This window comes from Ciconia boyciana, chromosome 2, assembly GCF_034638445.1.
Source record: "Ciconia boyciana chromosome 2, ASM3463844v1, whole genome shotgun sequence".
NCBI lineage: Eukaryota > Metazoa > Chordata > Aves > Ciconiiformes > Ciconiidae > Ciconia > Ciconia boyciana.
Window position 1 is genome coordinate 3,338,970 of NC_132935.1, and position 27,787 is coordinate 3,366,756.

General features: G+C 39.4%; 1 protein-coding gene across 5 annotated transcripts in view; it reads left to right on the forward strand.

Moving 5' to 3' along the window:
- TSNARE1 (t-SNARE domain containing 1) overlaps positions 1-27,787 on the forward strand; it is a 503,856-nt gene that overhangs the window by 416,262 nt on the left and 59,807 nt on the right. For 3 of the 5 annotated variants that reach the window (XM_072851134.1, XM_072851136.1, XM_072851135.1), the window contains exon 11: positions 13,571-13,686. The exons of the other annotated variants lie outside the window; for them this stretch is intronic. In XM_072851134.1, coding sequence (XP_072707235.1) covers positions 13,571-13,666 — 96 coding nt within the window. In that variant the 3' untranslated portion in view covers positions 13,667-13,686. The remainder of the gene's footprint in view (positions 1-13,570; positions 13,687-27,787) is intronic. 5 annotated transcript variants of the gene reach the window in all.

Below are 27,787 nucleotides of genomic sequence, written 5' to 3' on the forward strand. Positions count from 1 at the left end.
AAAAGGAGCTCTAATGACTTAAAGGAGCTAGCATTAAAAAGTTAGACTCAGTAAATTAATATTTTAAGTACAGAGGCTTTGACAAGCAGAAAGGGGAAAATACACACACCCATACAGATATCTATATGGCTTTTTTCCCATGTGGAGCTCAACTATTTAAGCTCTTGTCATAGATGTCGGGAGAAAAGGAATGGAGAGTTAAAAGCTTTGATCAGCTGCATGTAAAAAAAGCTGGGACACTTAACAAGTTCAGAGGTTCCCTTCACTTCTCCAGAGTCTTAAAAAATATCTGGTTTCTTGAGTTTCAACTTCAAAAAATTCCACAATCGGGACCTCTCTGGAGATATCTGCATTTGAATTGTTCTCCAAATAGAACCAGTGCATAATCTCCCATGGAGGTTTCAGCTTAGATGGAAGTACTCAGAACTACTTTCAAAACTTTCTTAGAGCTTCAAACCAGTCATTCAGATAATTTTTCAGAAGTTTGGGAGGATTTGTAGATAAGTTTGGGAGGATTTGCAGATAAGCCTTCTCCTGGAAACTGATTACTATCCTCATCTTCTCAGCAGCCTAAGAGAACTGCCCAGCATATTTTTAAGAAAACCATGCACAACAAACTGAACTACATAAAAACTTTTTAAGCTTAGCCTAGTCAACAGTTTATTAATTTATTGGCTATGCATCTCTACAAAGATTTCTTTAGATGTTATGTAACTGAAATTTCTTTTTCTTAGCTAAAAGTTAGTTATAGTTGAGTGACAAGTTGTCTTTTGGCTAAATGCCCCTGTTTCTACCGTGCTGGAGAATCACATCTATCTGCTGTCTTGTTCATTGGAGGAAACGTTTACAGATTGTTTTTAACTTACACAGCATAAATGGATGGAGTAGACCTACTTTCTAATGTGAATCTTGCAAACTGGCTACAAATTGGCACCATGACAGAAATCATACACATATATACAAAAATATGGTGGATTTAATACAATTCATTGCTTTCTGCCCCTTCCACCCTTGCAATGAGATAAAACTCAAACATGAAAGCTATTTTCTCTTTTGCCCTTAAAGACTCATAATTTCATTTAATTCTTTCTTTTGCAGGTGGTCCTCTCATTGCTGCTAGTAATGGATATGCTCTGTAGGAGAGATTGTTGGCACTATGCTTTGCGACATTCACAGAGCTCTATTATGTTGTCTATCACAGCCAAATTATTACTACACACTTCACATAAGTCCTCTGTGTTGGCAGTGCTGACTAGACTGCACCTAGACCTGGGATTATGATTTTGACCCACAGGGTTGGGCTCCAAGGCCATTTGTGAAGCAGTGCTGATATTCCATTGTTTGTAACAAACTGATCTCTTTTATTCAGAATCCATTACAATTTGTAAACACACAAGGATTTTGACATAGATGCAGGAAACGCATAGCTTTGATGGCAGTGAATAATGCAGCATGCTTCTGAATACTGTCAGGAACTGATTAGAAGTAAAACATTTAGACCTGTGATTGTTGTCAACTTTCATATCAGACATTGTTCACCTTAGCTTAGTTCAGAGTAAAATACAGTTTAGGACATATATTTAAGGATAATGCTGCAGAGAGCTCCAAATGGTTGTTTGAGAGATGAAGGAAGGGACTCCATTTTATTCCTCTGCAATATGAACTCCAGTACCATACCCATAAGTCTGTTGTGTGACTACATAATTAAACAGAAGTGCTATCATCTAGAAAGATGTTAAAGCTCCTAATCTCAGAAATAACTGAATTCATTTACCTAAAATAAAAACAAAGAAAAACCCATCCACATACAAACTGAATATTAAAAATCCAGTGTTTGTGTGCTGATCTTAGCAACACACAATGAGATCCAGCATTACAGGTGTCCCTACTTGTGCTCTATTTATTTAATGAAGTAACATCCCTAACCTTATAAAAGGGGAAACTAAGAAAGGAAGAAGTTAAATGGCTTATGAAAGATCACATAACAATTTAATGAGAAAAGTAAGCATAGTGCTATATCTGCCTGTGCAGTTCTCTGCATTGCCTACTATTTTGAGATTTTTTTTTCTTTTGGTCCTTATATTCAAATGCAGTTCTTACAAGTCCTGAACTCTGCTCTTTGTTTGACTTTCCCTGGACGTCCATCTGCAAACCTGAGCAGAAAACCTCAGGAGAATACTCTCATGCAAAATTTTCCAATACTTTGCGCTTTCTCATAGAGGCAGAAGTGCAGTATCAACTCAGGCTACCTCCTGGCATTTATGCATTTAATCCATCAGAAAACTGAAAGCTCATAGGCCAATGTGAAAATGAAAAAATAACAGAGATAAAAATACTATTCAAACCTTGAAGAACTTGTTTGGGTTTAAACAAAAGCTTAGACGAGGAATTTTGATAGCCTAACCAATTCTCCATGGCTTCTACAGAAAATCATGCTGCCTCAAATTTAATTCTGTCCCACCCAATAAAAAGATATGGAGGCACTGCTATTTCTTCTTAGTTTCACTGGTGTTACACTAGATGTGCCTTTATCCACTTCTTGTGACAGATACTAGTAGTTAAAAGGAAATATCCTTTTGTCCTTTAACGATGCTCATTTGGCAATTATTTAAGACTCTTAGCTTGTCTCTGTGGGATCTATTTTGAATGGGTGAAGACCCACATATAGGTATTTGTAGGGTTAAGAAGCTGTAAAACAGCTTTTAGTCTCCCTGTAGGTCTATGCTGTGTTAGGCAAAGTGTGGAGGTGTGCATTCCTTGAGTTCCTAGCACACAATGTATTGCTTTTCCCAAGTAAGATTTTCATGCCTGGTCTCAATTTAATTTACTCACTGTTACTTAGCACTTTGCTCCCAAGTAGTCTGCATACTGCCAAGGAGCAGCAGTGACATGCTGAATGCTTGTAAACTGGTGAAAAATAGCATGCCTGGGAGGAAAAACCAGTCTTGAGCTTTAATAATATTCTTGGTTGCAAAACCTGGTGGTTCTCTTGGGGATTCTTTTTTAAGGAACATTCTCTTAATCTTGTTATTGAAACATTTTTTTCTCTACACTCTTTGGACTTCAGTACCAGAAAAACCCTATTTACCATGTTTAGAGTTCTATTTAAAGTTCAGTGCAGCAGAAGTCAGCTCGGTTCTACACTACCACGAAGTAATGCATGATAGTTTGTGCCTGTCAACCACTGCTTGACATGCTAACGATGGTAGTGTTTTAGCAGTAGTAGAGCTACTACTAGAATAAGAGTGATGTTAATGATGGTCTAGAGATGGTGGTGAGCAAAGTTTGTAAGAAGTAACATCCTATATTAAATCAATAGGCACAGTAAAGAAAAAACAGACAGACTTTGAAACAGGTAGCACAAATCTTTCCTGCTTTTTGGGTTGTTTGTTTTTCAGTCATATCAACTGGTCCAATGAAAATACAAACACAGAATACTGCCTATTATGGTTCTGTGACATTTCCACTCTGGAGATTCATCAGCTCCTAACACTGACTTTCTGAGGCATTGATGGCACAGTACTTCCTGGAACCCCTCCCAAAATTTTCTTCCCAAGATTCTACGGGGCTGGAAGGAGCTTTTTGGTGGATCGGTTACTGTAATGTACCGACTGATGTTTATATGTACAGCTGCCTTCTGGTGGTAGAATCAGACCAGCTTAAACCTTCAGTTTGTTCTTTGGTGCCTGAAGACTTACACTGAGGGTAATTTGTCTTAATTTCTGCTGAGATTTGAAGGCAAGTCTTAGTTCAAGAACACTATGCTTTGAAGACAGAAAATCCTTTCTTGCAGTCCCAATGTGAAAAATATTGTTATATGAATTTTTTCCTCTACCCCCAGAAGTGCCTTTGTTTTCTTTATCTGACACTTGCATTTGTTTGAGGATGGTCTGAAGATCCTTCATGGCTTATGCTCCACGCTTTACCAAGCATTTTATTCTTATTAGAATTTTCAAATAAAAATGTTGCATATAGCTATACACATGGTACTAAGGAGAAATTATTATTAATTTCTTTGGACCAGAATCTCATAATGGAACTACTCCTGTGTACCCTTAACACCAATGGAGTTGAGCCAGACTATACACTTTCTTTGGCTCTGGTCCTTATAAGCTTGTGCAAAGTTTGATCTAGTTGTTATTGACATAAGGACCCAACCTGGGGAGCCCAAACATTTTTTGGGACAGAGAATGAGCCAAATCTTTCCTCAGCTGGTTCTACAGTTAAGGCTTTCTGCACTGGCTCCCGTAACTCCCTCACAGAAAAACTGATGACGTACAGACTAGATAAGTGAGGTGGGTTGAAAGCTGGCTGAACTGCTGGACTCAAAGGGTTGAGATCAGCAGCACAGTGACCTAAAGATTGTCATTTCCAATCCAGCTAAGTAGTCCTATTCATACAATAATATAATCTAACTAATAAACATGGCTCAGCAAGAAGGCTTTCTCTGAACACAGCACTGCTTTAATGTGGTCAAATCATTCTCTCTCTGCTCTGCTCCCTTGCAACTGTGTTTCTGGGTTTGAATTGTTGGGGGAGTTAAGGTCTCTGTGAGTCTGCCTGTGTGGGGCTGTTAAGCGTCTCAAGGTGGTTTCTGCAAAAAGTGTTAGGGCATTTGCTTTACTACCTTGGGCAAATTCTGTTTTGGGAAAATGCAGGCTCTCTGGTGTTTTGGGTACACACAATAATTATTACCTTCTTTAAACTGCTGGCTAGATTTGCTATGTAGAATTTAAACAGCTGCTGGAGGTAGGTGGCTTCATTCCAGTGCTGGGAAAAAAATAATCCTCTTTATAGTGAATTTGTAAATCACATTGGAGGTCTGCTGCCTTGGAAGATATGATAGAAATGTAAGCCCTTATCATGTGTTATCACAAATGATGCCTCAGCCATTAGAAAAACAAGTATATTAACAGAATATTAAGATTGCATTCAGAAGTTGGAAATGCAGCAATTAAATCTGTGTGTACAGCCTTAACATCAACCCCTGTTAGCTTTTAGGCAAACCAACACAGAAAACATTGTGCTTCTATCTTCATCCTGATAGAAGACTGTTGCAGATAGTGAAAATTATCTCAGATTTTGAACTAGTCATGAGTGTATATGAACTAGGGTTTGAGAGAAGTCATATCTTTCCCAAGCTGAGCCAAATTTCCTAGAAACACAAAATGCACCCTCACCAATGGGACAAACTCCTTTCTCCCTCTTCCTCCTCACATTCCCCATCTTTTACCAAAGCATGGAGGCACTAGAGAAAAGATTTGCATTATCTTTTTCAGGGTGGGACACTTGGACATTTTGCAATAGTTTTCTTCTTTGATTTGGCTGCAATATTTTCATCTAAATGAAATAACTTGAGGTAGATTGCAGGCATGGAAAATGTAACCCTGAATGGTTATCACTGGCTAAATAGCTATGCGGCAGAAAATACAGTCTTGCAATAGGATATGCTGAGGAACCATACCTATAGATGGCAGTTGGCTTCACCTGGAGTATATGCAAAGAAGATAAATGAATAAGAAGGGAATCACGAAGAGACTTATGGGGAACGGGAAGACTGCGCAGAATTAGTGGCAAGTGGCAAATACATAGACACAGCATCATAATGGAAAGTTTGAAATCAGTCCAAATGATGTGGAAGTAAAGGCACAAAAACAATGTGTCAAAGCAAAGTGGTATTTCCTAGCTGGTGTAGGCTGGCCTTTTCCTGTTGCTCTCATATCTTGTGGGTTTTACTCATATGCAACTTGTCTGCTTCGTTCTCATTTAAAAACACCCAAAGTGCTTAATAATATTACTGGCCTTTTCTAGCCCGTCTGCAGAAGCAGTGATATTTAATAGCAAATTCATTGTTACTCTATAAGGAAGCTTTACCATAAAGGTCACCAAATTTGGTCAGTGCATTTTAATTTGTACACACGTTAAAGGTCATATTCCTCACTTCCATTGCAATAACACAGTGTGTTTACTCTCTTATCAGAGATGATTGTGTATGACTTATCCAAAGGATCTTATCAATGTAAATGGAATATAAAACAAAAATAATAATGATGAAAACACTGGTGCAAGCATAAGGGGATTTTTTCCCGCTGTATGTTTACATAATGCTTGGAGGTAAACACATATCTACAAGATCTGATTTTCTGCTGTGTTACTCCAATATTTCCTTTTCCCCCCCCTGAGAACTCCACAGCCTTCAGCAGAGTTTCTGCTGGTGTATCTTGGAATGACAGTAGTTTCAGATTCATAATATCATCTCTGTATAAACACGTCCAAACGTAATTAAGGACCTGGGCTCTCAATCCAGCAGACCTCAAATTAGCTTTCAAAATGCATATTAAGAGCATAGACAAATGCTTTCATGCAATTCCAAATGACCTCTGAGGGCAGGGTGAACAAAATTGTATGAACCTCTTTAATGTCACAAAACTCTCTCTACAGAGATTTGCATATAAAGTGTACCATTTTATGTCAAACAGATTTGTTAATCTTACAATGAAGGAAACAGTACTTGAAAATTAATCAAGGTGGGTTTTCATTGCCCAACAGAGGCCCTTAAAAGGACCTGACCTGATAACTGGAGGCTGTTATTGTGTGGTTTGTAAATTCAATCATTTTGGGGGTTTGTTTTCTGGATGGGTTTGCAGGAAATAGATCTCCATAGCAGATAAATCTTCAATGGTTTCTTTGCTTGAGTAGTGGAACTGCACTTTCAGAAGTTCTTGTAATCCTGGCTCTGTTGGAAAATGCTTCATTATTTGTTTGTTATTTTAAAATTGTGTTTAAAATACGCATAAGCATTTCTGTAGGTAAAAGTGGGTAGTCTTACTGAGTCTTTCAGTACTGAGTACCGGATAGCTTTTTGCTTACTTACCATAATAACCTGTCTAAGAAATGATGACTGAAAATTGGACCTCCTCCCCTAGGAGGCAGGTTCTTGCCCATACAACCTAACTGAAAAGCCTAGGGTATGTCAAATGCTTTTATTATTTGGCATTGCAGGAGGGAGGGACAGAGACACATGGTCTTGGGTTAACCATCTTGGGCAGAGCTCTTTCTCTGCTATCATCATCCTTATCCTAGTCCAAGGGCTAAGAACAGGGAGAGATGGAATAAGAAGGTGGGATATTGGTGAGATCAGTTTAGCTAATATTATCAACCTGCCCAATGCTTTTCTCCTGCAGGAGACCTAGAAAATGCCACAACCATGGAGTCATAGGGTATGTCTCTACTCTAAAGCAGTGTCGTACGCTCTGAACTTCCCAGAATAGAACAGCTGCTCTAGTACAGATCCCTGCCTGAACTGAAACAGTTGTTTCTAAGGCTTTTTGCCTCCTTAGTAGGGCCAGCTGTGAAATCTTGACCTTCCTGCCTTGCAGTGTACAGCATAACCAATCCATACAGGGTAGAGAAGCATGATGCTGCTTTTCCATACGTGAATCAAACGCTTACTGGTTTGACTGATTTTTTTCTATTCTATATAAATACAGGAAAAACAGTTTCCTCTGGCTGGCCTCTCCTCTTATTTATGCTTTGCCCCAGCTAGCTTTTGAATCCTTAGCAAGAAAACATTTCTTTCCTCCTTGTAACTGCATTTGCTTAGGAATTTCCAAGATGAAACTTGCTTTTCTGGGCCTGGAGCTGTAATGGGCTTTAATAGTTTTTAATTACTTAGCTATCTGTTGTGACATAATTAAAATGTCTTTCAACATTTCACATGTCACCCCCAAGAAATAAATAACTTCTAGGCTGTAAAATATGACTTGCAGCTTATTTTTATGAAACAACGAGGGAAAGGCTTCTTCCAGGCTCAGTCACATCCAGTTCGCCTGTCAATATAAAGTGCTTCTCAGCTGTGTCCCTAAATAGCCTTGCTCATTCCTTCCCTGCTTTTCACTCCTATTTCACATGTGTGTTTAAAGAGCTTCTGTCAGGATTAAAATATATCTTTACCTATACCATTTTACAAAAAAACCCTGAGAGCTTAGCAAAAATAACTGTAAAAAGTCATTACATCTTAGGGGTTAGGATTAGGGGTTTTTTTGTCCCACGCTGTGTTCTTTTCATCTTGGGAAAATGTGTACAATGAAAATAGATTAGCTCCAATTTAATCAACAAATTCTAGGAGGTACGGGAAATAGGCTTACAACAGGTTGGGACAGAGCTATAAAACCAGAGCAGTGCAACGGCATACCATTCAAGGTTCAGAATAAGCTAATATAATTAAAATGAAATCAGATAATAGTGCTCATAATTATTTCTCCTACATTTTCTAGCAGAAAAAAATATTTTCTGGTAGCTTTAAACTTTTCCCAGATTCAGCCCGAAATTTTGTTTGTTGCATTGATTTCTATATCTCTATTTAGATACACATTTTAAGTGATAGTTAAAGGGAATCAGTGTTTTCCAAAATGGAATTTTGGGAAATGTGTTTCCTTGGGAGGAACATGGTTTTTTTAGGAGGCTTCATTAAATTCTAGTGCCTCCTATATGTGGACAGAGCTTTGCAATTTAGCAGGAAAAAAAATTGAGAAAACAGCCATGTCTTTTTCTCACCTCTAGGAGTGTTTGGCAAAACCTTCAAGTCTCTGAAAAAAAAGCTGTTCCCTCAGTTTTTCTTGATACTTCTTAGAAACTGAGGGGAACACCTTCAAGATTCAGTTTGTATCAAGAGTATACTTCAGCTACTGATACCTCTGCTGTGCCAATAGTCCTAGGTATGTCTTTTCTTTGGTAAGCAGCTAAGTATGCTTCAACTGCAAGTGGAAGATGCTGGGCAAAATTATCTTACAATTGCTCCTGCAAGCAATTGTGGCTGCAGGTTGCAGGAACTGAGAGGAGGTCACATTGCTCATGCCCTCAGAGCTTCCTGTGCTGGAGCCCAGGAAAGTCAAGGACAATAAGGAATAACATTAATGCACAGTGTGAAAAAAAGATCTTCAGCAGTTGAGGGGAGAAAGAGCTGGAAAAAGACGAGTGAAATCAACTGTGGATTAGTCGGATGCGTGGGAAATGTTATAAAAATGCAAAGCTCCCTGAAGAATTATGTCATAAAATAAATGATTCATTTTACAGGTGGTTTGGTTTTTTGTTGTTGGTTTTGGTTGTTTTTTTTTTTCTCCTTAAACTTTCTGTGGCTGTGGCTCTGCTGTTCTGAGACTACTAATTTTGAGGCAGAAACATAGTAGTATCTGTCTCAGGGCAGTAAGGAACTTGCCCTGGTGAGAAATGATCCTGCTACAGGTTTGGAAATGGTTTACCATTTCCATGTAAGCATAGATTAACCTTGATTCAAGGGTTGGCATCATGAATCACATTTTTTTTCTTCTTCTTTTTTTTCCTTTGGGGAATTGGAATTCTCTTGAGATCAGCTATACTTCCACCCATGGCATGTGTCTCCACTTCCTTTGCCTAAAATGGACATAAACCCATCACTGCATTGATATTTAGGATGGAAAGTATTAATCATATGATTCTGCTGTCATGGAACTCCCATGGGAAAATTAGGATCTTGATGTGAAGTGAAAGGTTTGCATGGTCTCATGTGAACATGGCTTTAGATGGATGTCCCAAGAAAACTTGAGTAGATAAGTAAAATTTGTAAACATACGTGATGTACATAGCATAATAATTACCCATTTACTGAATAAGGCAGAGATCCTGCTTGAAAAAGAGGGGGAAAAAAAAGCTACCTGTGCATGCATACATGGGAAACATAAACTCTAGCATTTCCTAGCTGTTGAGTGCTTACATTTCTGATGTTCATGTGCTTCGACTGTGCGCTAGTGCCTTGGGGTTATTAAAGGTATAGGGATGTGTTTGGTTTTGTCTCCCAACTTCCCTCAAGAATGACAGTGATAGCATTAAGACACCATTTATAATCTCAGTTTGGCAATCAGATTCTGTTAACCTAAACTAGGGATAATAACCAGAATTTGTTATATGTAATATTATTATGTATGCTGGTTTTTAGTGTATATTTATGTAATATTCAGGTGAGGGTGCCCATACCATGGTGTGCAGATCCTATCCGGTGAACAGAACAGTCTGTCCAACCTGGTCTGTGCTAACATCTTTGTCCTCTGATAAGGGCAGGGAATGGGTCACAAGAGCTCACCAAAACGCAGGCTTGTCCTCTTCACAGGACAGGGTTGGTGAACTCCATGGGGTGTGTCTCATCCCACTCGGTGGGCTGTGAGATGGGAGAATCTTTTCGATTCCCCGACAGTTTGTGTACCAACAAAAGCCGATCTCTACTCGGCAGAGCCGCGTGGTTGGTAGAGTCACGACAATGACTCAGAAGAACAGGCTGGCCAGCAACTTTATTAACTGGCGAATTCCACAAACGGACAAACTTAATGAACTGGCAAGCCCAACGAACGAACAGAGGCGATTTGGCAATGGAGCTATTTTCAGGGCAACCCATCACAATTTATCCCAAACTTGCATATATTGGAAGAGTAGAGGAAGAGAGAAGCGAGAAAAGGAAAGGAAAAGAGAGGAGGAAAGAGAAAGAAAAAGTATCACCACCCTTGGATTCCGCGATGACCATGACAGACATGGCAATCCTCCAGTGGTGGGCGCGTGCGCGGTTCCCTGTAGGGCGTGTCTTTTATGAGCTAATCCCTGCCTCCAGGTACGCCCCTTCAGGACTTGCATCGTTCTTGTTCTAGAAAGTTCTCAATCTTCTGCGCAGGTGCTGGGGGAGGGGGGTGGTCGCGAGGGGTCTCTCAGGCGGTTGCAAGCCCCTTCCTCAGATCAACTCTGTGTGACTTCTGGCCGTACATGGTAAGGTCTGGCAGAACCCGGAACCGCGCATCCTCCGATGCGCTATCCACGTCCCGCTCTCGCTCTCCCCCACCCTGTGCTCACCGACCTGCCATCGCATGCAAATAGCACCTCAAGTCACCACAATGTTTGAGATATTAACTCTTTCAGTCTCTCACTGGGTGTCAAGTCACATGAGTAGGCAAGCTTGCATAGGCCTTCCTGAAGCAGCATGTGCATCTGTACCTTGATGGGAACTGCTGCCTTTTGCTAATATATCAGTGTTTTTCCACCTGAGTGACAAAAAGAAGCTGGGGTATATGGCCACTCTTCCTCAGTGTGTGTAGAAAAGGTTGTGTGATCAGGCAGGGCTCAGAAGCTATGTGAACAGAAGCTCCTCCAGCATGTACAAATTTATGACTGGAGACTAAAGAGGCTCGAAGAACTGAACATTTTCCTTATAGAAATATCAAGCAAAGAAAGAACTAGGAATTAACAGGAGAATCCTGCAACAGATTATATGGCTGTGAAGGACAGTGATACTAAATCCACTAAGAGATGTTTTAAACAGAGCAGGAATCATTATCCTGACTTACCAGCCAGGACAAGGCCATAAAATGTGAACAAAATACCAGAATACAGGCTTGGCTGCATCTCTCCTACCCTCTGATTAGTCTGTTAGTCTGTTTATGGTTGAGTTTTATGCTTGCTTTATGTTGGTCAAGAACAAAAAAAAATAGGGGGGGGGGGACACAACACACTACGTAAAGTGCAAAACAAGAATTAATAGGACTTTGTAATGATAGAAAGAGCAAAACAAAGGAATCTCTTTGCAAAGGGATTGATGGAAAAGCCATCTGAAGTGATAACTGTACAGCCTTTGAAATTCTCATTAGGAATATTTGAGAATGCTGCTTCAAGCTAAATGACCCATTAGCATCCTCTGCTGACCAAAAAAAGGCTCTGGCATTTTGGAAGTGGACAAGGACATCTAGGTGTTTTAAGATAGTCTGCAGTTTTAAGCAGAGGTTTCCTGTTTGACTTGGAATTAATCAAGGTTAAAAGAAAAGACGATGCCGTAGCAGGCCTGTTGTCTCATACACTCAGCTTTCAGAATGCATTTTAGTTACCCCTCTAGAAATGAAGGCTTCAAGTGCAGAGCCACTATGAAGAAACATCACTTTGTGGGTGAAAAAATTTGTTAGAGAGACATAGCCCTGGTGCACCTGTATTCTCCCCCAAGAGTCACAGTAAACTGATTGAAAAGTGTGAGCAAATGGGTGCCTCCAAGCAGGGTTTTGGGGAGGGGGAGAGTAGTGTTCCCCCACCCACTCCTTCCTAGCATACCTGACAAAAAGATTCTTCTTAATACATGCACATGGAATGATATATTTAAAGCACCTATTTTTTTTCCAAACCCAAAGAAAACATTTCCGTGTGAGTAATTAAAAAGGAAATGGAGAGCCAAGATGAATCACTGATTATCTGCTGTGGAGGTAGGACAACGCAGCATTTTAATTTGTTAAAAAATAATAATCTGGAAATCCACACTTTAATAAAAAACACCAGTTTGGGTGGTGATTGATTCTGGAGGAGAGGACACATCATGCATCACAGTCTTCTGCTGGAAGTGCTTCTCCAGCTCTGCACAGCAAAACAGATGGGCCCTGGGAGGGTTGTGAGGGAATGAAGCACTGGGCTTTGGAGCACCAATGGAAGAGATGAGTCTCCTGTCACTTGCAGTGTAAAAACATCTGTAGAGCAAAATAGCTGGAGAACTATGGCTCTATGGGAAATGTAATGCAGTGCAGAGTGGTGTAAACCAGTTAGTAAAGGATCTGAGGCAGACTGGGAGGGCTGATTACAGCAGTTAGGGGAAGAAAGGAAGGAAAAGTGGATAACAGCAGTAATATTAACATAATCTTTCCTGTGAGAGTGCTGCTTCAGTTGTAAGAAAAGAACTCTGGACAAATGCAATTGGTTTCTCAGGTCAAGATGGTGTTATTAAGTCTGGTGGCTGGAGGACTGGTTGATCTGGTCTCAAGGAAAATGTCTGAGTTGACTCTGTGTCTCACTGGAGTTACTTTTTTTGTGTGTTGATAAGAGGATTACTGACACTGTGGGATCATAGAATCACTCTTCTTCTAATCCATCCAAAAAGGAGGAAGAGGAATTGAACTATCTGGAAAAGATTTTAAATGGGAACAAACAACATTATGGCCATGGAGGTCACTGGGAAGGCTGATGGGTTTAATAGAAACACGCATCAGAATTAAAACCCTGTAGAATCTCTTTTACCATATCTTAATTTGAATGAAATCAGGCTTGTTAATGCTGCAGTTACATTTCCCTGCCCTGTAAACAGCCTGCCTTATTGCTTGGCTAGATTTAATTGCACAGCAGGGTGGAGAGAGACCTCTTTATCTTGCAGGAGACAGTTTTCTCCTGGCAGCCGGAAAGCAGATTTGACACCCCTAGACCAAAACCAAACTGAATAGCCTTACCCAAGTCCAGCCCTCCAAGCCGAGTCTGAAAATTTAGTGTGACACAAACAATGATTTAAGCAGGAAGAAAGTAGTGCAGAGGAGGTGATTGTACTTAAGGGGGATTTTCACTGAAAAGGAAGAATCTCGATTGTCCAGAAGGATGAGTCAGTCTGAAAAAAGACAAATTTTCCATGTTGTATTGACTTGTTTCAAATACTCCTACCAATGGAAAAATAGCCAAATTCCTTCATGGATTTACCCTCCATCTTCCCATTAAATGTCCATGCATTTATTTCTTTGTCTTTCTCCTCTTTTAGCTACGAGCCAGGAAGATGAAATGTTGCCTTCTCTCTATTGCGTTGGCCATTCTGCTGTTCATTGTCATAATCATCGCGGTCTCTGTCAAGTATTGATCTGGCTACGATTTCCACAGGTAAAAGCCTTTAACTAAGTCTTTTATCATACTTTGTAAAATGGTTGGAAGACAGTTTAGGAAGCCAATAATGGTAAGAAAAATTTATCTTAGCTTGCATATTCAGGTCTGGCCTATGAAAAAAATTTCCCTTAAAGGGTATTTGAGCTCAGAAATAGTATCCTTAGTGGATCCTTAGATTTAAGCCAAGATAGTATTCAAAGAAAACATCTATTTTAAATGGATCTCATAGCAATGCTAATTAATGAATCCTAAATCCATATGAATTAGAGATGCAGAAGTGGTGTTAAAGACCCCAGACTGAAGCAGGGTCGGGGGCAATCCAACATCCCACAGATATACTGAGATGTTCCAAAAAGACCCTGGAGCCAAGCCCTCCTGAGAAGCAGGAAGACAAACAACTGGAGATTGTAGTATGGACAAAAATAAAAATGGGTTTCTGGTGATGTTTGCTCTGGATCCAGCCCTAAAAGGAGTATTGGTCAGTAGTAGGGAGACTGGGCTGTATCCTTACCAAGACAGGTGAGACATCAAAGCAACTTCATCCCACTAGTGAAGTTTAAGCTATAGTGTGTTTTCTTTGTAAAGCATGTGCTCTAAATGTAAAGCATAAGAAACAAAAAAAAGTTTTTCTTTTCCATTTTTTGTGCCTCATTACCCTAGGAGAATGACTCATAAGTTCTTTCTGAAAATCTCTGTCTGATACAAAGCATTTCTCTGTGTCTGCTTCTTTAGAAGGTCGCTAGGCCATTATTCAAGGAGACATTAGATTTACAGAATTTCTACTACTCCAAGGGCTCTGGCATTCCAGGTCTGCATTCCTGCTGCCATGGCAAGGTTTCTGACTGGTAAAGCCAGAACCCAAGAGTATCAATGGAACTTTTCCTGCAGAAAGCAAGTGGGAGGCCTGAGGCAGAAAGCAAGGGAGGGTGGGGACAACTTCTGGTTTAGAGACCTCTCAGGTCGCACAGAGACTTGCATAAAACATGTGTGGTGTCATAGATACTGCGTTATACTGAGGCTCGCTGGGACCTTTTACAATAATTTAAGTGGAGATTTCTTAGCCTGAACTGTCCACTGGAACTACCCTAAAGAAAGCACAAAGGATTGATAGATTTTGTTTATTGTTTTGTTTTACAAGAGTTCAGTGTTACTTAGCAATGCTATCTGTCCACCTGAGGATGGTCATTGCCCTCTAATGTGCCTTCTTTCTACATCATGTTCTCAACTGAAACTAGCAGGGGTTGGTTCAAAAGAAACAGAGAAAGACGATTTTCACACAAGGTGTACTTAAGCTTTGGAACTCCTTCTGGCATGACGTGGATGCCAAAATTTGGGAAGAAGAAGAAATTGAACAAATCCATTAAAAAAAAAAAAAAATCTGTTGAAGGCTGTAAAGTACCATCTCACTGGTTTTGGATGAGGATGATAATGAGCCCTACATTATTGAATGCTAGGAGAAATATATGTAGATATTTTACTACACTTGTGTGCTTATTTTGAAGTTTGACCAGCACCGAAGTGAGGACGGTATCTGTGAGATGGACTTTTAGATTGATCAAATATATATATATATATATAAAAATTCTACATATATTTTAATCCCTCTTTTACATAAGAGACACTGCTTACGGGTGCAGATAGTGATCTGTCCTGCTGATTTAAATCTAGAGCGACTACAATAATTTTAATTGCATTATTCTGGTTTTACTCTGCATTAGTCTCATTTGAAAATGTGATCCATCCTGGTAATCTATAATATAATAAAATTTATTTTCTATATAAAGTTAAATATTCCTATCTACTTGAAATCACAAATCTTATAAAGAGATAAGTTAATCTAGACACATTTTAATCTAAATCCCTTAAGTGGAGAAAGTCAGAGAACCAAAATATTCTTACAATAAAACTCCACTGGAAAACTAGAGTTAATCTTCTGTTAAGAGATCCACGTCTTGAGGGAAGTGAACCTAGAGATACTAATGAAAGCCCTAGGAAAAATATAATGCTCTACTTTTCATCATCAGTTGTGAAACTAATTATTAAGCTTCTAAAACATGAGTTACTCTCCAGCAGTACAAATGCAGGCAAAACCTGCATTGAGTTATATTGGAACAAGTATGCTTTCTGATCATTATAAACTGTTCTTAATCTAGATTGACCCCAAATGCTGTGCAGCAGATTTCACATTTGTATTTTGAAGATTTCTAAAACAGAATGTTTTCAGAATTTCCATGTCCATAGTGAACATCTTTTCTATTCTGAATTGCAACGCAAATGGATTTTAAAATATCAGTGGATTTAAAGTTTCAACTACCTCAACAAACTGTTTCATATAAAACTGTCTTACATGCTTTAGGAAGATAGAGAACATCTGGGTTTTAACATGTAACAACTCTACATGACCATTCAGAGAAAATAAAGAGAAGAAAGCAAGCTAGGGAACTAGTTACAAAATACTCTGATTGGCACAGGACACATAACTGAATAAAATCCCATGTTTAGTAATGACTGGCCAGAACTTCCATTTAACATCTCATCAAAGAGTTGGCTCTATGCTGGATCAGTAAGGAGCCAAAAGAAACACCACCAGCCACCCTGTTCAAGTGGTTTAAGTCCCATTTGCACAATATGCAAGGTAGGCTTCTTTAGCTTTCACGAGTGCAGCTGCAATGAGAAATCTGAAGGTCACTATCCAGTGAGCTAAAGAAATGATGCCATTAGTATCTATGATACTAATGATAGTTATGATCATTAACATATAAAGTCTTCTTCCTTTTTTTTTTTTTTGTTCCTGTTTCTACTTTTGCAATAATGATACTGAATCAACGGTTCTTCTCAACAGGACAAAAAAAGCACATTTTTTCCCCACCACAAATCAGACATGGCTTTGGTGGACAAGCCCATCCTTCTATAGGAAAGATCACTTTATGAATCTTGAAAAAGTGCTTTTTTCTTTTCCTGTGAGTTTCTCAAGCAGTGGTGGCATCATAGGCTGCTGGCTCAGTGCGTGCAGAGAGACCAGCTGTTCAGGAGAGCTCTGAGCCCTGACTTCTGCCTGTCGAGGCCCCTGCTGTAAGTATGTCACTGCTCCCTTGGGGCAGTTTTGTCTGGCAGAGAGAGAGAAGAGCGTCTACGGAGGATGAAGAGAAAATCCTGGGGACTTATGTCTGTACGTTTGTTTGCTGACACCTCAGGAAAATAGCCCAGGAACTTTTGGGTCACATTGCTCATATTGTAGCAACATTGCAGCTGCTCTTTTTGCTGTTATGGTACAACATCAGTAAACATCTTAAAAGGACAGTATCACAGTAGCAGTCTGAAAGAAGTCCCTCGTTTAACAATGTCTTTGTCCAGTATCAGGTTTTCTTAGCCTAGATAGACCTTCTGTGTCCTCCTTTTGACTGATTTAGATGAGTGCACAATTGCACAAACTGACAATCAAGATTGTTGGAATCCTAAGTCTTAAGCATTCTTTATAGGAAAAAAGGGGTGGCAAACTTTGAGAAAGATGCTAGATGTATTTGATGGTTGGAAAATATGCTTTTCAATGCCAAATTAATCATCTTGGCCTATTTAGCCAAAGAAAAAGAGAATGAAAGATGACTTGACTACTCTGTGCCCTTTTCTTGGAAGAAGTCATTGCAGCAGCAGGTGCCTTCCCCATTTATAAGACACGCTTCAGTCAGACAAAGGTTACTGGACTGAGTACATGGACTTTGTTATATAGGTCCTTAAACCCTGTGGACTTACTGTTCTTTCCAGCCTTAGCATCTGTCAGTGAATAAAGAGGCGAGAGCCCAGAGGAGTAAAACAGTGTTTCCCTTCTCGGTAGTTGATGCAATGGTTGACAGTGATGCTCAGCTACGGAAGAGCAGAGCAACAGGAAAGTGCACAAGTGACCATTCAGCAGAATATTCTCCCAGCCTTCAGTGACTTGAAGCTCAAAGGCTTCCTGATCCAGGAAGTAGTTATTTAATCTTTAAAAGCCATTGATGCGTTCCTTTCTTGTTAATTTGACCAGTTGCATTTTGAACCATCATAAACTTTTAGAATGTGAAATCTCCTGAGCAAGGAGTTCCACTCTAATTACAATCAACGTGTAATCTTTCATGTACACCTAAAACTCCATCTTGGCCAGCAGCTCCAGAGCAGGGCTGTAGTCCATATGGAAAAGCAATAAATCAGGCTCCAGGTATCTGTTTCCTGAATATGCAACTGTCTTGTTTTGAATTTAAATTGAATTAATTATTATAGAAAACTAGAAAATATTGGTTTAATTTGTATTATGTTTTTCCCTCCTTTTCATTTATGGTTTTCCTTGCCTAATTCATTTATGGGCTTATTATGTGGTTAAATGTTTTCTGTAACCTGACCAAGGAGAATGAGGTTCAGACAGGTGATTTTATACAGTCCATCTTTGGTGTTTGTTTTTTCCTTACTTTCAGACCTTAAGTTTTTTGGGTTGGATTTTTTTTTTTTTTTTTTTTTTTGTACCTCATGCATTACAGTGTCCCTGTGTGCGGTACGTCTGGTTCCTTGCAATTCAGTAGCAACCATAAAACCTGCACTTGTAGTCACTGTGTGTATTTAGAGGAGCAGAGGAATGCTGCTTCATGCAGTCTGGCCTAGGGAAGTAAAGAGCATTTTCATCTCAGAGTTTTAAATCTTGGAGTTTGAAACCAGGACAACAGAATAGTATGACAGGATTTTGCTAGGTTAGCCTCAGCCCCTTCTGATGTCATTAATGCTGCACCTTTCCCTTGAGTCGTATTGATTGCACATCAATAACCCCACCAACAAATGCAATCAGAGCCCGTATCTGTTGGTGTCATGAGGGCTGTAGGTGGCAGAGAGGGAAAGATTGGCAAGTGGCTTTGTGGTACTTCGCATTTACAGTTCTGTCGTTCCTTCCCAGCAGGAGACAAGTCTGGACACCCTCTTCTGACACTTGCAATAGAAATTCTGACATTTGCCCGGTGCATCTCTTGCCTGGCAATGTCAAGTTGTAACAACACAGAAGTTCCTACTCAGTGTTGAACAGAGCAATAATTCAACCTAATGAACATTGTAAATAAGGGCAAAACATAGACAGGTTTGCTTCACGGTATTGCTTTTGCCTTTGAAATTGATATCAATTTCAATATCAATATCAGTTTTGGGACTGGCTTCACTTAGTGTCTCTGTTTTTACCACACATCTATATATGGCTTAATAACTACGTGAGTGGCTCAGTTTTCAAGCTTGTTTCAGTCTCTCAAGCCCTGAAAGGGTCATAATGTTTTTGACAGCTGTCATTCAAATTCTAAAATAATTCACCCCTCTGCCCTGGCTGTGGCATTGCTGGCATGTTTGTTCTGCAGCACAACCAGGAATCAATAACTCTGCAATATCTTTTTTTTTCCCTGTTTCCTATTATTTTGAAAAGGTTCCAATATTTATAGTCAGGTGTCAATTCTTGTCAATCCGATTCTTGACTTTTAGTCTATACTTAATTGCTCGGATACTGGCATCCTTGCTCAATTTTTGCTCTGGCAGGAAGACTGAGATACATCCTGATTCTGCAGTAGGTTTTGTGCTTCAAATTTAAACGAGTCAAAAATGAGATCTGAATTTTCACTGATTAATATATAATGGGTCTGGTTTTAAGATTTCACCCAATTTCTTAAATTAAGCTAGCATTTACATTCTTGAAGACTTTCCTGATTCTAATGGCTATGTCTGCATTCTTTTAGCTAAATTATTTCCCTGACAGCCAGTTAAAATCTGAGATACAGGTAGGTAGAAGAGAGGAATGATTACCAGTAGAAAATGAAATTTTGAGAGACAAGAGTCTGCTTTATGCAAAAAATCCTTCAAAGTAACAGAGCAAGAAAGGCAGAAGAGCCAGTAAAAAAGTTCTGAGTTTTCACGAATTCTACACACCTCTTCCAAACCTTCAAATAGATGAATGTTTTGATGGGATATCACATGATCAGGTTACTGTGGTTGAATGCATTTCAGGCTGACCTTGATTGTTGCCTATCTGCATGCTCTTTGGTCTTTATAAGCATCACATAATACCATGTCATTAATTCTACTGTGAAAGGGAGCTAAGGGAGGATGTATTATGTTACCTTTGCCTTTGCTTGAGAGTCCACATGTAGACAGTTCCTGCAGCTCAATTAACAAGTAGTAACTTAAATTCATTGATTTGAATCCAAAGTCAGTAGGACTTTCGAGCAGTCATCAGCTTTCTTCGTCCCATCTCAGGTTTCTACACTGTTTCTTTGCAATGGATAGGAAAATGGAGTACTCCCACTGAGTGGCTGTGCACAGTGTTGACCCTTCAGATGGATGGCAAGTCTTTGATCTGAGGTTCCCAAAGCAATCTGCAAACATTAATTATTTATGCTTCGTAATGCCTTTAAAATTTAGCCATGTTGACACACCTCTAAGGAACTGACAGTAGAAGCTGATCTTCAGTGCATTCAGTTTGAACTGCTAGAAACAAGACAAAAATGGCCATACTGATTCAGCCCAATGGTCTCTCTGACCTCATATACTGTGTCATCCACAGGTACTTAAGGAAAGACCATGTGAAAAGAAGAAGAAATATCAGCTAGAATTGTGGACAGCACCAGTCATTCCTTTAACTGCCTAAATATGGCTTTAGGTGCCTAAAATTTAGGTTCCAGCTTGGAAAAGATTGTCATAAGTGTATGTGTAAAATCTTTGAATGAGTCAGTGGCAAGTGTCCTCTTCCCTATGGATAGTCTCATTTCCTCGGAGCAGTGATATGTGGTCAAGGGAGCAGTTGGTGTTTGCAGTATGATTAATGGCTCAAGAGGGTTCTCTGAGGCATAAATCAGTAGCCCCCAGAAGAAGGGAGTATTAGGCTCTTTATAAGAGTGACACAGATTTATAAACTGCTCTCATGTCACTCCACCACTGTTAGCTGATGTTTTCAGCTGGCAATGCTTGAATTATCTGATTGAACCCCCAAAATATAGTGAGATTTCGGTGTTGTGAGAGAGACAGAGTAGAGAAGAGCAGCCTAAGAGAATCCATTGTTCATCCTGGTGCCCCTTGGCTCTGGGGTGAGCGGACTTTCAATGAAGTCAGTTTGGGAAGGTGTGTGGTTCTTTTTGATAAGGTTAAAACAGCTTATTCTCTGGAGAGCAATTCCTCTTGACCTGGGGATGATGGGAAGATGGGTAAGATTGCTGCTGCTGAGTGCAGAGCTTCGTGTGTGGGGGACCAGGAGGCCCTGAGTGGCCAGTTCTGTGCTAGCATGCATTGATCCAACAAAAGCCACAAATTCTGTATGTTTCATCACCATTTCAGTCGCAACTGGTTCTGTGATATTTTAAAGCTTTTGTATATGAAAGAGCAAGTTTGAAAAAGAAGTGTCTGATGCTGGCAAACAATAGATCTTCACTTGCCCTACTCATAATATTAAAGCACTGTTATTGTTCTTTGTCTTTTCTCCCTAAGTAACTTAGAAATCCAATCTTAACAAACTTGTTTTTCTATTGGAACAACACGAACACTGGAATTATGGCAATGTTCTATCTCCAAAATCAGTAGCAAAGACAGACTCTATATGTTGCTTTTCCCCTTCCGTGGAAATGCATACAGTAGTGTTATATAGAAGCTCTGAGGACATCAGGTTTTGATACACTTAGGTACTCTATCTATCTGTGTTCTTGAGATGTAAATGTGAAAAACATTGTCTCCTAAGACAAGGAGTCTGTATTGGGTCTGGCTGAGATGGAGCATAGTGCTATGCTTTGTATTGGTAGCTAGAAACATGTTGATAATATACCAGTGTTTTGGATGCTGCTGAGCAGTGTTCGCACAGCATCAAGGCTGTCTCTCCAACATTCCCCCCGCCCCTCACCCCCAAAGGCCAGTAGGCTGGGGGTGGGCAAGATCTTGGGAGGGGACATAGCCAGGACAGCTGACCCAAACTGAGCAAAGGGATATTCCATACCAACATATCATCTGCTCAGCAATGAAAGCTAAGAGAAATGGCAGGGGGCCATTCGTTATTAGGACGTTTGTCTTCTGGAGCAACCACTACAGTACTGATGCCCTGCTTCCCAGGAAGTGGCTGGGCATCGCCTGCTGATGGGAAGTAGAGAATAAATCTTTTGTTTTCTTTTGCTTCCATGCATGGCCTTTGCTTTTGCTTTATTAAACTGCCTTTATCTTGACTCACAAGTTTTTTTCAATCTTATTTTCTTCCCCCCCACCCCATTCTGCTGAGGAGGGGAGTGATAGAGTGGCTTGGTGGGCACCTGGCATCCAGCCACAGTCAACCCACCACAGAGTCTCATAGGTTTCCTTGGGAACAGGGCAGCATATAGTTCATCAGTGCCATTCACTAAATGAAAGGATATAATTCTCATTGGTATACAAGCTGATTGGAAGTGTTACATCACTATTGTCCTTGGTGGCGGTGTCAAAGCAAAGTAATTTTGGATCAGTGTTCTCTGGAAGAAAACCTAAAAACCAGCACAGGAGGTTTTATTTGGTAACAGTGTGTTAAAGAAGAAATATTTTGTCAGTTTAGCTACAGAAACTAGTGTTCCAGCAGGAAAGACTCTTAGAAGAGCAGTATATCTGTGATTATCTTTTCATGAAGAAAGTTGTGTTTAGAGGGGACAGTGTGTTTGGTGACCTCTCAGAGGGGTCACATGCAGTGATATAGATGGGAAGATTGTTCTGTCTCTTCAGTGCCAAAACCTCAAGTTCTGTCTTGGGGAACTGCAGCCTAAACAACTTGATGTTCAATAGGTTGGTTAGAATTTCAATGTCATAGGAAAATCATTACAAGTGATAAAATATACTCACTGAAGTGCTGTCCTTTATCCCAGCAATCTCCGCTGAAGCCCCGGTGGTGGTCAGCCTAGTTGGAAAATGGCCTCATCCCATGATGTGCAGTAGCTTGTTATGTTCTCCTTTGCAACCAAGTTACTCTCTCCAAGCAACTGTAATGATCTGGGAGGTATTCTTTAAACCTGAGAGTGAAATCAGACCAAAGGTAGGGGGCTTATTCAAGGCTGTTTCTGTGGCCTGCTTTTCTTCCTAGGCCTCCATTAACATGAAAATAAAAAACCCTAAAAATCCCACATAACTTCAGACCTGACTGAGTTATAATGTAGTGGTTACCAAGTCTTTATTAGCTATCCACCTCCTTGGGTAGATCTTAGCAATATCCACATTTTGGTCATATATAGTCTGTTCAATATATAAATAATAAACTCCTAATTGCCTTTATCTCTCTGATGTAAGATTCTCAAACCATCATAAAAAGAGAATTATAATTCCACAGTACTCAGTGAATTTTCTGAAATATCCCTTGTAGTTTCATTAGGCTTTAATAGGAGTTAGAATCTGCTTCACAACAACCTTTCATTTACAGAATATGTTTCAGCTCTCAAAATAGGCTTTTTAGATGTATCTGGAAAAGGAGCCTTTTGACTTTAGTAGTCATTAAAGAAATAACTGTTTATTTCCTAAAAAACTGCTGGAAAGATATTTTTTTTTTTTTTTACTTCTGAGTTTGGTAAGGAAGTTGCTTAAGCTTTGACAGATTATTAATTTCCCAATTGATAGCCATATTTTAACACTGAAATGGGCTTTTTACGTTACAGTGTTGAATGACTTTGCTATATAGTGCATAAACCATTTCATTTCTCTCACAAGTAGGTCATCAGGAATTACTATGTTGAGGGCTTGTACAAAGAGACACTGTATTTACAACTGTGCATCTCAAATGAATCTTATAATCCCAACTCAGAAGGTGGGCAAAGTTTCTTGTCACTGAAACGATGAACAAGGTGGAGTGCAGGTAGATAATTTCAATTTTCACATTACTGTGGTTGATTGAATTACCTCTTGTTAGCTGAACTGCTTATAGCTGTCCATGTACAGCCTGCTGAGACTGCAGAGTAAAATGCATTAGTTTTGATGTTATGTCATCAAAACATGCTAAGAATAACTTCCCATCCATTGCTGCCTCTCAGCTGACAAGCAGTAACTCATTAAACAGCAGTAATTTGATCCGTTTTGATTGTCTGCCTAGGCTTTAGATAAAAAAAGCCATATCGTCTGTGGAATATTTTCAAGGCATCTGCTTTTTATTCTTAAAGTTTGAGAGTTCTAGAGTGCTTACAGAAGAAGAGCCATGCAACAGCAGTATCTTGAGCACCCTCTGCACAGCTTTGGATTGGCGGGATTTTTGAAATGGGGGTAGAAGAAAGCGTACTCAATTTTAGGCTCTGATGATAACTGTCTGCATTGCACTTTGATTTTTGATTGTACATCTCCTTACCTAAATAAAAGCCAAACTTCTAAAATGTAAGTGCCTTGCAGAATCACAGAATGGTTGAGGTTGTCAGGGACCTCCAGAGCTCATCTGGTCCAAGCCCCGACTCAAAGCAGAGTCACCTAGAGCAGATGCTCAGGGCAGTGTCTGGTCAGGTCTTGAGCACCTGTAAGGATGGAGACTCCACAAACTGTCTGAGAAACCTATTCCAGTGTTTGACCACCCTCACAGTGAAAAAGTTTCTTTGTTATGCAAAACTGGAATTTCCTCTATTTCAATTCCTGCAAGGATTGTTTTTTTGATGTCTAGTACTGTGCCTTGTAAGAGTTTGCTATATGAAGAAGCATTCTTGTTGATTATTTTGAACAAAATTGTTCTTAGTTTTACAACTACCATTTGTGTTACGTTTTCAACATGCAATTAAGGATTCCTATTAAATGTTCTATACAAGGCCGATCCCAGTGACCAATACTTATTTACATTTTTTCCAGAACACAGCATTAAAAAGACTATAAAGGAGAAATTTAATGCAAGAAAGAAGCTATAAAACCTACATTTCAGCTTGTATGAACAAATTTGGGTATTTATTGGCCTAGAAAATTTTTTCTTTTGACACTCAAATATTGCTGTGGGATGACAGACACACAAATTTCCTGTAATCCCTTTAATTTGTAGCAACTTCTCCTTTATTAAATTATATATTCCAAAAGATATCTTGTTAATGACCAGTATATGGCAAATATATTCTCCAAGATTATTAATACAGAAATAATTGTAAGTAGCTGCTATAGTTCATTAAGGCTTATTTATTTTATAGTTCATTAAGGCTAATTTTATAAGTATAAAATATATTTTAATAGCCATTTTTGCCTCTGTTTTTTATGTTTCTCTGCCATCTACTGCTAGCAATAGTTTCTGATTTTCTTCTTTGGTCCTAGATAATTTGCCACTGTGTTTACTGTGAACTACTTAGTGATGGCTTTTAATGAACAGTTTTGCCAGGCAGTAACAGATGCTAATCTTCAGTCAGACACATATTCAGTTACATATGCTTCTCCTGGGTCAAAAGGGGCAGTTAGTATGATGTCTGATCTCTCGATCCAGCACACTGGAAGTTCACCTTGCTTTATGGACAGAAATTTCTCTTAGTGTATACATGTGATAAAAAATTTCAGTAACTTGATTCAGTGAGTCCCTTGAAGCCCAGAACAGATTTGGTTTACATCAAAAGTTGTACCATGGGAGTAAAAGGGAATGTGGGTAGTTTTATTTTTGGTCTGAGTTTTTTATTTTATTTTTATTTTTATTGATAGCATAATCATATTAGTAAAATGCTTTAAAATAAGTTCTAGAACTGTTAATGTAGAATATATTAGTTAATAAAAACATATCAGAGTAGTTTAACACACAATTAAACTCACCAATCTGGAGAACCAATTTTCCAGGCTGGATTTGAGCTATATATTCTTTTGTTGCTGTTTGTAATGAGCTGTTATAATACTGAGTTTTCTCCTGCCCTTTGATCAGTATCTCACTGAGCCAGAGGATACCTGGCTTATCCATGGCAGATATGGACTCGATAGGTACTTCATTGCCACAGATAGTCAGATTTTTCATGGCTCCGGTTTTCCAACAGATCACAAGGGAACATTCTCCATCCCTAATGTATTTTTGATTTTGATGTGAAGAGAAACTAAAGAGCAACTTTACCTTAAATCTAATCAAATTATCTGAGAGAGAGACTGATACAAAACTTGGTAAAGCGAACACCCACATCAGCTCAGACATGGAGGAGAGGGAGGAATCTGTCTATTTCTTTTTCTTATGCCTTTTCTACTTTCAATGAATACTTAAGTATTTATTGATAGAAAGACCATAACTGGAGCACACTGCCTCTCATTCCTGTGTCTTTGCTATCAAGCAATGGAACTGTGCCTGTTTAATGTCTGTCTCAGCAGTCATTTACACATTTGAAACCGTGAAGCAACTGCAAAACAGCTTAAATGGCGGCCCCTTCTGCATGTCTCATACCCTCCTGACTTATGGTAGAAATCCATGGTTCAAATCCTTATTCTGGCTTTAGGGCAAGATCTGGGTTTGAACTCCCATCTAACCATATAAGCCTAAAGCCAGAAGGAACAGTATGAGGAGTACTAAACAGTTTTCCTCCCTTGTGGGATTAGAGGAACCAATGTGACAGTATTCAGGAGTACTCAAAGGCACAGTCATTTCTGTCATTCATTTGCACAGGGATACAGCAAAATTTGAGTCTCATTCAACTGTTGACAAATGTAGGCGAGGAAAGGTAGTAAACTTAGAACACTTTTTTTTTTTCTAAATTTGTGGATATACTGAATTTTATAATCTGCTGACATCTTTCGTTTTTCATGATGTGTTCAAGTGGTAATTTCAATACAATTTTCTGTTGTGAGAATTTCATTTGGGTAAAGTCAACACATTCATCCTTTGCTAAAGCATACATAGACATGTATGTGCACACACATGCGCCAGAAACCTTGGGTCCTTACCAACAGAAAAAAACCCTGAACTGGGGTGGGTGGAACAAGCTCACAAGAATGATTGCAGTCAGGGATACAAGTAGTGATTGTTTCAGTTATGAAGAGGAATGAAAGAGCATGAGGTTAATCAGCAGCCAGCCTTCTCTTCCATTTTCTTGGAGCTGAAGGACAAAGTACTGACAGTCTTAAGCATTATGTTCATACATTTGTGTGTATATGTGGTGTATGTGTTTTTCTGTTCATATGTGCATTGGCACCTCTGTTGAAAACAGCCTAGTTTCACTATGAAATATCTTGCAGATTGGATACTATTGGTTTCAATTGCTTAATACAAAACAAAGGGCTTTAAGATTACTTTCTATTGTTGTGATTAAGCCCTGAATGCTTTCCCTTTTCATTGGAAACATTTTTATAAGTCAGAGATGGCCATTCTTTTTGTTTGTATTATTTGTAATGATTCGTCATGAGGGCTGCTTTTGTCTAAACACCCAGGAAGTTAATGAGCTTACTTCCAAGGGAACAGAAAATCTCACTGTGAGTCCATATAATCCTTTTTTTCTGGTAAGATCTTGGTGTATACAGACACAGTAGAGAAAAGCTCCTCAGTAGCCAGGAAAGCAGATTTCTATCTTCCAGGTCACTCCACCACTTTTCTTCTCTCATCCTCTGTGAAACTGAAATTCAAGATTAAGACAGGAATTTGGGTGTTAATGCACCTCCATGAGAGCCAAGTGTTCTGAACTCCCCTTAGAGCCAGTGGAGAGCTGGACAATGAAGCCTGGACAGCAATTCATCTGCCCACTTCAAAGGGATCAGTGCATTTGTCCACACATATATGCCTGTTGTCATTTGAGTTTCCCAAGGCTATGTCACCTGGATCCCAGTTGCCAGTACAGAAGGGCATGGGTGTCACTTTTCATAGCTCCTAGTCCCACACAGATGTCTTGTATACCTTAGCAAGTCTCAACTGGCACAAGACGGTTGTTTACAGGCAACTGAATTGAGCCTTAGAGGTCAACTGTGGAGAAATTAGCTATGTGGGCTTCACAAACTGTATTGTCTGGCTATCCAGTGCCTACAAGTGGAGCTTGTACACCCACTGCACATGGAGACAGAGCCATGCTGATGCCTGAAATGGGTGCCTTAATTCTGAGCTGAATTATCAGTCACAAGTGGAAGTGCCATTTGGATTTTGCAAAATGAAAGAGACCTGAAACACAATCTGGAGGTAGAGGTCCATTGAAATGTCAGTATAGGTGTTTGCTGT